Genomic DNA, 12191 nt, shown 5'->3' on the forward strand with positions numbered 1-12191 from the left:
GTTGAAGTGGTGCGAGCTTTTTGTTGTGACAGCAGTAAAAGCTGCTGATCGAGGGACCATGTTACTCTCTCATTCCTGTGACATTAACTGGTATATATAGACCTGAAAGAGAGAAAGACAGAGGAGAAAGGGATGCAAAGCCCTTCTACTGCTTCAGAAAGATTTACTTGGCAGGGTTCATGGCGCAGAGGAAGCTTGTGGGATGAACAACAGAAGAACAGAGCCTGAAAGAGGAAACTTCAATTGTATTTGATTCAAAACTTAGGAACAATTAACAAACGTGTGTCCTGCAGTACTTATTAAAAGACTGAAAGCTTCAAAATGGAAAATAATTAAAACTTTTCTAAAGAAAGACATCCAGCTCAACAAAAGCAACAAATTTGAATCTAGTAAGGAAACTATTGATGTTGAAATTGGAGCAAATTCAGACAGAAAATTGGAATGGATAGGGATTTTGTTTCCTCTTAAAACATCGGCTACATATCGAATGTCAAGATCATGCTCTCGTTCGAACGTAGGTGTAATCGGTGCATTCTGCCTCGTATTGGGACGGTGTTACAATAGAAACTAATAATAATTTAAAGAGATAAAAAAATTAAAAAAAATTAAAAAAGAAAAAAGAAAAAAAAAAGAGACAAAGACACATAGGTTAAAGTGTTTATAGTCTATATCTATACGTTAAAGTCTTATAGGCTACATTTTTTCCTTATATATAATTTGAGTACAATGCTCTCTATTTATAGACCTTTACAAAAATTTGAATAATTTCAAATATAAACTAAATCCCTTAATTTACGATAATCAAATCATATAAATCCTTTGATTTAGAGTAATCAAATCATCAACTATTTTTTCCAATCAGATTTGTATATATCAGTATTTCACCCTACAAACAGTACTTACAAATTTTTTTCTTTTTTAAACAACTTAATTTACCCTTAAAATTAAGGCTATTATGCATGTCTATAATGGGTTTTATCTATTTATTTTGATGTAGATTCAGAGGAGTGGGTACTACCTCTGCCAGAGTATGTACCAGGGAGTAAAAAGAAGCTGAATTCATGTGAGTGTGAGCTCGTAGCCACCCACTGTTTTTTCTGTCTTCCTTACTTTTTTATTTTATTTTATTTTTAATAGATTCTTCCCCCACATTTTCTACTGTCCCTTGTTCACTTTTACTTTTGTTTTTGCATGTCTTTTGTCATTTCTACTTTGTCGAGGGCTTATAATATAAACTAATGATCAAAGTCAGAATCAGAAGCCGAAAGAGGTTAAGGAAGTGCAGATATTCATAATTTCTTTTTGTCATTTTGGCAGAAGCCCACAACCTACTGCTTTGGATATTTCTTTCACCAAAATAAATAAATAAGTAAATTTCCAAATACTTGGAGAGGTTATTGTATTAGGGAAAACCGAAAAAGAATACTCCGTTATGATTCAACATAAAATGTTTTTCATCGTAAAATATTTTCAACGAAATCATTTTTTTTAAAAAATATTTTTCAGTGTTTGACTTGTACGAAAAAATCACCGGTGATGAGATTCTATCATTGACCGGCAGGATTCTGGCCACAATTACCGAATTCCGGCTATTGTTGATGGATTCCAACATTGAAGGTTGAAATCTGGTGATAATGGCTAGATTCCGGTGAAGGTGGTTAGAATCTGGCCATTTGTGTCAAATTTCGGCCAATTTGGCCGGAATCCAGCGATCAAAAACCAAAATTCGAAGACTTTCGACAATAGATTTAGGCCACCAACAAATTCTAAAACCTAACGGTGGCAGATTCCCACAAACTTGCCTACAATAATTAAGAGTTTAAATTTAAAAAATAATTTATGGTTTTTAAAACCGTAAATCGTTTTCTAAAAATTAAATAAGCTTTTTTGGTCAAACTGAAAATGATTTTTGTTGACCATATTTTTTTATTGCACCAAATAATAAAAATTACAAAAATTATTTTACACCTAAACAAAAGAAAGCATAAAAGAAATTAAAAAAATTGAAAAAAAGCCTGTACACCAATTGAGGAGTCACACCGGTGACTGGACAGTGGACTCTCACTTGAGTAGAGGTTAAATTTATACCTGGTTGAAGTCACCCTGCCCCACCTTGATCTTGCAACGAGAGCATATGGTCCCATCAATATTATATCTATCAGGACGCGTCTGATTCAATATCTATCGGTCATTTCCTATGTCTGCAAATCTAAAAGTGGCTTCAATGGTGTACTTGCATGACCCTCCAAAACAACAATACCAGATGGGTTTGGCACCAACTCCCTTGGATTGATTGTCAATTATTTCCAACATTCCAGTCGATGGATAGGGATCCCAACATAAAGAAGGTTAAATGATCACCTCATGGAGAGCCCGAGGAAGAAATTTTTACATTTTAACTGTTTGAATTGTTAATAATTTGGACAAGTTTATATAGTAGGGTTGCGGGGTCTAATTGTTTAAAGCCCTGCTTCAAGTAGGTGAGAGCTGCTCAAAACAAATAGGGTTCAGATTTAATTTAAAGTTTTTTTTTTTTAAAATAAAAAAATAAAAATAGAAAGAGAGTAAAATCAAATGTAGACGGTTGAAAAAAATTACAATACATGTGCTGTAGTATTTTTTTAAAATTCCTCTATAAAACTTTTCGAATTTCTAACAATTTCGACACTACAAGCGTAGGGGATTTAGAACTGTGAAGCCTTCTTGTTTTGAACAGTTTAGGATGCAAAGCCCATCATTTAGAACTGTGATGGGATGGTTTGTTGGGTAAGTAATGCCGCCCGGTAGTATTTAGGGGAATAATTCTAAAAGTTCCTTAAAAAATGAGGTGGCTTTTAAAATTACTATTTGATCAAAATTTAATAGTGATTAATCACAAACTCAATTATGATTTTAAAAGTTACCTCGTTTTTAGAAGGACATAATAGAGTACAAGAGATCTCAAACATTACTCTTTTGGGGCATGGCCCATAGAGTATGGGCTTTACACGAAACATTCTCAATTCGAGCCCAGTTGAGTTCAGCGCTTCAGCACCTGCCAGGCCCAGTCATTCTCCTACTGTCGCATTCCCTCGCCAGTCGCTACCCACTCTACAAGGTTTTGTTCTCCCTTCCCTCCCCAACAGTAGCTACCTGTATCGAACTCCAACTGTTTGATAAAATTCTTCAGTAAGCCCCTCCATAGTCTTCCTCAAAGTAGCTAGCTCTGGAGCAAATAGTCACGGCCACAAGTAGGACCTCAGCTCAGAAATTGGTTTAAGAGGACGTGCTGAACTGAATCGGAGACCGTACTGACTCATCTGGGCTCACTCATTTGAATCCCAACTCACACCCAATCCCCCTTCAAAAGCGTCATACAATAGTTTTGAACTTAGCATTTAAAGCCTCAAAATCATTAATTTGATTAAAATTCTACATTTTGACAATGCAACGGTTGTCGTCAAGAATTTTAAGGACCGTAGCATCTTCTTCTTCTTCATTGACAACTCTACCCAACCATGCTTCACCAACCTGTGTTGTCCCGAAACAGTCTTTCAGTGCTTTGTCTTTGCAGCCAAATCTCCAAAAACTGCAAGAGAGAGCGATCCCCGGAGATTTTGTGAAATGGGCTTCGCTTGGTTTCTATAGGACTTCAAGCTTTGCTTCTGGATTCACGCCGTTGCAGCAGAAGCCCCTGGACTCGATTATGGATATCGAGAGGGTGAAGGACCGCTCGCCAGAGAACATCACTTCGATTTGGGATGATGTAATGTCTCAAATTCTCAAGCCCATGATTTGAATTTTCTTATGAATGCTAGTTTTAGATGTACTTTCCTTTTTTGAAATGGGTTTTGGATGAATGCACTAGTTCCTTTGATTACTTTGCAAGAAGTTAGAACAAATTGAATGGTTTCCTGATGGACGAAATTTGCTATTGATAGAGATTGTGTTCCCAAAAAAAAAACAGACGCTCTTTGTATATGTCATGCTTTTCTCTTTTTGAAAGTGCAACCAGTGTATGTTATGCTTCAAGAATGGATGGAACTATATGGGCTAATTGAATAAATAAATAATCATTAAGCTAATTTCTCTAGTGTAGATATATTGCTCCCTATTACTTGTTTGTGAGAGCATTTGGAGGACTAAATCGAATTGTAGAGTGGATATTGCTAACCTGGTTTGCTGAAAGAATAATATCAAGCATATTTTCGTGATGCCTTGTAAATGTACCTATTTATGTCTGTCATCCATCTCACATTATTGACTTGTTTTAAAAGAGATGGATGTATCACTACTTCTTTATGTTTTGAAACTTTAATTATTAGAGGGCTAGGCCAGAGTTAGATCATTAACGCCCTCTGTCTAATTCACCACTTTAATATAAATGAGTTCTTAGAAGCAAATTGTTTTACTTATCAAAAAAAAAAAAGAAGCAAATTGCAAAGTGTTATCTCTAAACAATTCTATTCTATACTAGTATATGATTTTTTTATTTTTTTTTTTGGGATTTTTAAGAGAACGTGATCAGATGATTCTTGATGCAACATTTAACTCCATATTCTTTCATGTCAATATGTTACATTTGCCATCACCAAACTAGATTTTGAAAAATCCACATATGTTTCTCTTTAGCTTCTAGTGAGAGGAAATGTCTTTATGTACAGGACTCTAGATTTCTTATTTACTTGCTTGTGAGCATAATCACACTTTGGTCAACATTGCCAAATGAAGCATGCTTCATGATCCCTTCTAGGTTTATGAGCCTTTCTAAATTTGTTGGGCAAACTTAGAACATGTTTTGTAGAATTAGCTTAATTTCATCGAATAGGCTATTGTAACTTCATAAAGTAGCATCTGGGGGGTTCCTTTCTGCTGTCAACCTCTTCAAATTGTCATTTCTGAGTATTTTCAGTCTGGACTATGCCTTCTTAAGGGATATTGCTTCTTAAACCTTAATGTTGTATATTTGGGAAAGATAACATTTTTACGCAAACTAGCTTTTTTATGAGTGAATTAAATTTCCTTTGTTACTTGAAGAAAATTATAATGCCATAGAACTCTGGGACCGTAGCCTATAGATTGTTTTTTCAATGTAGATATTAGTAATTTTCGGATGTGATATCATTTTCAGTATCACTTGGGAAGAGGCCATATTGGGGCATCAATGACAGCAAAACTTTATTACTTGATGGAGCAAAGAGCAGCAGATTGGTAATCCATTTAGATGATGTTTGCATCCCCTTTGGCACATTCTTATTAAATTCTTACTTACCAAGAAAAAAGAAAAAGATGTTTATATTGCATATATATCCTCTTTCTATATTTTTCTATTCATGCTTATGTCTATCCTTGCAGCCGGTATTTTGTCATTCCTTTGTGGAAAGGAAGTGGTTATACAACAATGTTTGCTCAAGGTTAGGTTTCTAATCCCTGTCTTTATATCATACATGCAGTTGTTCATAATTGTTAGAGGTTGCCTCTTAATTAAAATAAATATATATGTTGAGCAAATTTCCCTTAACCTTGTTGGTGGAGTGATCTACCCTTGGATATGAATTGAGATAATTAATCACATCATCTGATGCAACTATACCTAAAATGCTTTTATAAGTAACTAATCTACTGATCTACTTAGATATGAAATATAGTAGTTTTTTTACTTTTTGTTAGTGAAGCATATACACAATTGAGTAGGAGTTGTAACACATGCAAGTGGGGAACCCCAAATAGAGGCTGCAATTGCACTTAATCAAGCTGGTGTTAGTTTATCATCATTAATATATTGGAAGTATCTATTCTCTTCTTTGATGTTTTCTAGGCATTAGGTGAAGCCTATGTGATGGAAAGTTCGAAGGAGAAGGATGCATTGGCAAGGCCTGGGGTTGCAGACTAAAACAAAAAGGAAAACAATTTCTGGGATTATAATTTATTAGAGCTTGAGGCCTATTTGTTCTTATTTAAAGGTGATATGCATAAAACAATGAGAATTGAAGATAGTGTAAAATACTAGTCAATTTGATGCTTCCCTAGAATCACTTATAAAGTCCAGTTTCATCTAGTAAGAATCAATGTGAGACTTAGCACCCATGAGTGTCCTTGTAAAATACTAACATTATGTAGATTACTCATCTTCCTAATATGGGACCACGGGGGGTCATATTGGAATTGGGATCCGAAGGAAACTTGGTGTTACAGTGTATTCAACAAACAAAAGAAATAATCAAACTTTTCAGTTCATTTGTCTCCTATTATTGCTGCTGTATGCGAAAATCGCCTACTCTAATGGAATTTTCAACATAACTATGGAAATGCCTAAAATAGCAATTAAGGCAAAGAAATGCAAATATATAGGTTATGTTTGTTAATGTGTTTTGAGGAGTATTTTGTGTTTTTTTATTTGAAAAAGTGTTATGATGTGACCTAGTGGTAAAAATTGCTTTTAGAAGTGTTTTCTAGTGGGGTCCACATTTGAAAAATGTTTTCTATGTAGTACACCTACTTCTTTTGAGAAACCCAAATAGATGTAGAGCTTTACTTGTAAAAAAATTGAAAAAAAAAAAAAATAGGTCAGCCAGGTGGCCACATGGCCACATGGCCACCTTAATATTTTATTTTAAAAAATAAATAAATAATAAGTTAACTCTTACTCTTGCAAAAGTTAAGCACAATTTTTTTCAAAATATTCCTACAATAAGGGAAGAATACATATTTATTAAAGTGTTTTATGTTTTGAGTTGTTTGTTAATGTATTTGTTTTGAAAACTAAAAACAAAAAACAAAAACGTTGGCAAACATAGCCATAATCGTGAGTATGTTAGTAATGGAATTAGTTTCTAAGCAATATTATTATAAGATATTTATTTTTGGGGTTAAGGTTCAAAGTTATACTTGGTGTAACTTTTTCTATAGTTACACAACTCAATATCTTTTAGTTGGACCAATATTTTGATAAGCCATCTTGATAACATGGTCTCTCTTTGCTTAACATGCATGTTAAATTTCATGTCATTTGGGTGTTATTTTTTAATAGAATTTATATACTCATGTATTCAAGCACGCAGGATTTACTTATGCATTAGCATGGTACAACAAACTGATTATTGGCCATGTGTTCATGATTTCTTCTTGTTAACTAAAAACAAATCTAATAATCTATGTAGTCATGTATTATATATGATAAAATATAAAAAACGAAAATTTTGAACATTTTATAGATGCAAGAGTTACTAATTTTTTAACATCTTGATGCTTTTAGAGTTTTAACCTCAAGGGGTTGGCTCAAGTGGTAAGAGTCTTGGTCTTTGTGATAGTCCCATAAGGTCTAAGGTTTGAATCCTCTTGGGTGTAAACAATTGTTTGGGACTAACCTTCCAGCGAAGCCGGAATTTTACCCGATCCGTATGAAGGGGCGCTTTACATGGGTCTGAGGTTTACCTGACAGGAGTAGGTACACGAAGTGGTCCTGCTTTGGAGGGGTTCTTCGCCATAAAAAAAAAATAAAAAATATTGAAATTTCGTGAGTATGGAGGATATTGTGAGAGGATGTAATTTAATATTGAGTTTGATAAAATCTTTAACAGTGAAATTTTATTGAGTGATGTAATATTGACAAAAGTTACATTAGGTATAGCTTGAACCCAACTCTTATTATTATTTTTGATTTCTCAAAATGCATTGCTTCTGTAAAAGCTCCGACCAGGATATAGGTACAGACGAACCTGAATAAGTGGAGCAGCCACCTAGCAACATATGGTCTCTTGTTCTAGCATACAAGGCTTGAAATGTGAGTATTGAATAAAGAATGGATGTAACAGAACTACTGGACGATAATACCACATTATTAAGCCCTTTGTTTAATATGATAATTTACTAACCGGTGGTGCACCATGCATATAGATTGGATCTGATCAAAATTGGTACAGATTTAAGCTTTGGATACTGAGGTTGTTAAGTAATATTGTCGCAAAGTATAATCTAAGAAACTGTGCAGCTGCAAGGTGAGATGATCTTCAAACTGAGTGACCTCTTCTCTTACGGTGAACAGTGTTCATCGCATCAGGCTACTCCGCGATGATGGGCATTCAGTTTCATGCCTTGAACTTTTTGCCATTCGCTTTAACTCATGTCAATAAGAGAGATGGAACAAATTCTTTGTGACTGTCACTGTTTTTGCTTGTTCACTCAAATGTTCATTCAAACCTTTCTTGCAGTACAGATGCCACACATGCTTTTCACTGGTCTTGAAGATTACAAGGCAAGAGGAACTCAAGCAGCTCCATACTTCACTGTATCTTATTACAAAGAATTTGCAGAAAGCAAGGACTTGGTGCTTATCCGCGGTGATGTTGTGTTCGCAAGCAAGCTTAGTGACGAAGAGGCCAAATGGCTTTTGGAAACCACCCAATCTTTTTATTTGAATGATGTGAGATACAAGCTGGTTGAACGGTTTAACAAAGAAACTCATGATTTTGAGTTCAAGGATGTCTTGCAAGCCTTAGACATGCCTGGTTTGTGATCTCCCAGAAGACAGGGACTTTGACTACTAATATGATGGTAAAAGAGAAGGGTTTAGTCAGTAAAGGAATTGACATCTCTTAAATTGCAGCGGAAGATTGTTAGGCATTGCCCGCATGAGAGTTTCCTCCAGCAGTGGGGTATATTGGACAACTGAGTGGGAGATGTGGTAGTATATTTCATGTTATAGATCGAATTGAAGGTTCTGGTTTTCAATGCAGTTCCTTTTTCTACCAAAAAAGGTTCTGTTTTTTTTTTTTTTTTTTTGGGTGGTTTTCTTCTTTTTCCTGAATGAAATTACAAACTATTGTTTTAAGCATTATGGTACTCTTAAATCCTGGACTGTTATTTCATTCTCATGTCGGTGGAGTAATATTCAACAACTGTCTCATTGCTTCTGAAGCAAAAACATATATGCATATAGATTGATCAGATTCATCCCCATATGCCCTATTTGATCAAGATCTTTATGGACAGGTGGATGTGGATTCTCCATTAGCCAGATTAGGAAGGTGTTGCCCAAGTCACCCATGAAGATGCCAAAACGTGACCATTTGTTAAAGAAGCAAAAACTGGCTCAGATAAGAGTAGATCCTAAACTAAAATGTTGCCTAACAAAAAAGTGAGAAATAAAGAAATTTCATGTCGGAAAAAATACATTAAAAATTCAAAACAAAGGTTCGAACGATGTCCAAATCTTAACTAATAAAATTCTGAAATTCAAATAAATTAAGAGAAAATAAAACAAGAAAGGGACTCATTTATGACGAGAAATGCTAGGGGTACGAAGGGATTTACAACACACGCTTACATACTGACGTGATTCAAAAGCAAGAAAGCCACCCTGATATTCAAAGTGGACGTGTCTTGGCCTGTGATTTCTACACGACGTGACAAGCATTAGTTTGGCGGAAGTGATGAGACTCTGAATGGCTGAAGTATTTTGAAAAAAACAATGCGGCTTTCTCTTAAATTTGGGAATCAAAAAGCAAATTTGGGGACGAACCAATAAGCAAGGAGAAGAACCTAAGAGCTCCATTTTAGACTAACCAAAAGGCAAACAAGGGACAAAGAAAACTGAGCCAAAGAGCTTCATCCAAAAAAAAAACCAATATTTGTCTGTATTGTCAATCCCCGTTTTCTACTCCCAATAGTTTTACCCATCATAGTGTGCTGCGGCTTTCAAATTTCATTGAATGCATTTCCAAGTGACTTCTACCTTCCTGGTGTCCTTCCAGTATACTGAGGTGTTAGTAGTCTGTCTAGATTGAGTTTCTCAGTTGTTAAACTTGTATTTGTTTTTGCTTTTTTATATTCTTTTCTGTTGCCATTTGTAAGCTGTTTTTGATGTACTTTCAAAAAAAAAAAAAAAAACAAAACAAAAAGAAGAAGAAAGAAAGAAAGAAATAAGAAGAAGATGGAAGCAGCCCCTCCAGATCCCCTCTACCAAAAAAAAATTGTAATATTTCAGGTCTTTATTTAGTTATTTATTTTTTAGTTAGGCTCTTAAAAAGAAGGGAAAAAATTATATTTAGTCCTTAGGTATTTTATCTTATTTGAATTTAATAATTGAGTTTTCAATTTCAAGAATATGATCTTTAGGTTTTACACAAATTTTAAATAGACCTCTCTGTCACTTTTTTCTTCAAAATTAATAGTTTGTCATATGTCACATGTGTGTCTCAATTAACACATCAACGTCTATATCAACACCTAATATTAATGCCACATCATTAAGTACCAAGTCATCCATAAAAAAAAAAAAAAAAAAAAGACCCAACTCTAAAAACAAAAATCATATTCGTTGTCATCTTAATCTTCTAAATTTGATGCTAACATGGACATTGACATTGTATTAGGTGCTAACATGAATTTAAGAATGTCAAATAAACACATGTGATAAATGGAAAATCGTTAACTTTGACGGTAAAGTAATAAATGGATCAATTTGAAACTTATGCTCTGTTTGTTTCGACATAAAATGGTTTTCATCGTAAAATATTTTGGACGAAATTATTTTCAGTAAAAATGATTTTCTCGAAAAAAAATTTGGCGTTTGGTGTGCATGAAAAAATTATGAAAGGCGAAATGCAATTGTCGCCGGAATCCGGCAACGTCCGGTCGCCGTTGCCCAGTGGCGGAGCCAGGATTTTGACTCAGGGGGGTCAAGATTTTATATTTTATTTTTATATATTTTTATGAAAGAAAAAAAAAAAGTTAAACAAAAATTAATTAAAAATATTATAAAAATGTAACTAAAAAAAATTAATTATTGTTTAAAACATATAAATGTAATATATAATTTATTCTGTAAGTCTAGCCTAGCTTGTTACTTTATTAATTATCTACGGCGAGTCTTCATAATTGGTTGACAGGAATTTTTTTTTTGGTAGATATGTCATTTGAATTTAGTCTCTATCACTAGGATAGTAAAAAAAAAAAAATTCTTAAGCAAAGGTATGTTTTTATATTTGTTAAATCTACCTCTGCAGCTGATTTAGAATTTGAATGGCGCATAATAAAATCATTGTTCTTCTTGATAATTTCAGATAACTACGATTATATACTAAGAAAATCTATATATATTCATAACAATTAATTTAATTAAGCAGTCTAAATTTATATGATTAATCAAAATTAAAGTTTGATTGCATACTTTAAATTTTTTAAGAAATAGGAATTTTTTTTTTTTTTTTAAAAAAAGAAAAATGAAAAAGCATTTGATTTAAATTGTTAAAGACTTGAATAAAAAATAATTGACAAATTGAAAGAAAAACTTTAGAATTTCAAAAAAATCTATATCGCAATTTGCAAATTTGTTTTTCCCAGTCAATGACCTTATTTCTTGCTCAGTTTTTTCTTCTTGATTTAGGCCTTAATGTATTATTTGCTTCTTCTTTTTCCTTTTTTATTTTTTATTTTTATTTTTTTTATTTTTTTTAAAAGTATTCACTTTAGACACATCGTTGTTTTATGTAAGTCACCACGTGGCCCACATATTTTTTTTTCCCCCAAAGCCCACTAACGTAACTTACAAAAAAACAAATAAATAAACAAAGGAAAGAAAGAAGCTAAGGCTGGGCCCACATGACCACAAGGCCACAAGGCTACAAACAATCCGACAGTTTATTAAAACGGTGTGTTTAAGGCCTCATCGTGATTCTCATCTTCTTCTTCCCCTTTCATCTGGTTCTAACCTAAACCTGACATTCAGAAAAATTTCTAGACATCCCTTCTCTACAACTGAAGTTTGCCCCTAAAGTTTGGTGATTGGTTTCGATTGCCCCGGATTTTGCAGTTGAGGGGGGGGGCAAAAAGGACATCTAGAAAATTTTATACTATAGGTAAAAAATATTTTTGGAGGTTGAGGTGCCCCCTCTCGACCCCCCTGGCTCCGCCCTTGCCGTTGCCGGAATCTAGCGAGCATGTTTGGCCAGATTTCGGCCGGACTCCTCCAGATCCGGTCAGACCCGGCCGGATCAGTTGCCAGATCCTAGCCATTTTGACCAAATCCGATCAGATCCATTTGGCCAGATCCGATCGGCTTCTGACCATTGTCGAATTCCGGCTAGTTTTGACAGAAATTTGGTCCGCCGGCATCCAGCGACGGTGCCTGGATGTTGTCGGATTCCTGCGCCATCAGTATTTTGGTGCCCGGATATTGCCAGATTCTCGCGTCGCCTGGATTCCCGACAACC

The 12191-nt window shown here is 34.4% G+C and overlaps 1 protein-coding gene across 1 annotated transcript; it reads left to right on the top strand.

The window, feature by feature from the left end:
* Window positions 1-3052: 3052 nt before the first annotated feature.
* LOC133867849 (uncharacterized) lies at window positions 3053-8852 on the top strand. The gene is made up of 4 exons (XM_062304611.1): window positions 3053-3745; window positions 5111-5190; window positions 5335-5393; window positions 8190-8852. Exons 1-4 carry the CDS (start codon window positions 3425-3427, stop codon window positions 8492-8494), a joined length of 765 nt encoding a protein of 254 aa, XP_062160595.1. The 5' UTR covers window positions 3053-3424; the 3' UTR covers window positions 8495-8852.
* The last annotated feature ends 3339 nt before the right edge of the window (window positions 8853-12191 follow it).

Source organism: Alnus glutinosa, chromosome 5, assembly GCF_958979055.1.
Source record: "Alnus glutinosa chromosome 5, dhAlnGlut1.1, whole genome shotgun sequence".
NCBI lineage: Eukaryota > Viridiplantae > Streptophyta > Magnoliopsida > Fagales > Betulaceae > Alnus > Alnus glutinosa.

Coding starts and splice junctions, on each gene's coding strand:
- LOC133867849 (XM_062304611.1), top strand. CDS start 3,425: ATGCAACGGTTGTCGTCAAGAATTTTAAGGACCGTAGCATCTTCTTCT. Junction 5,191..5,334: donor GAGCAAAGAGCAGCAGATTG/GTAATCCATTTA, acceptor CTATCCTTGCAG/CCGGTATTTTGTCATTCCTT. Junction 5,394..8,189: donor TACAACAATGTTTGCTCAAG/GTTAGGTTTCTA, acceptor CCTTTCTTGCAG/TACAGATGCCACACATGCTT.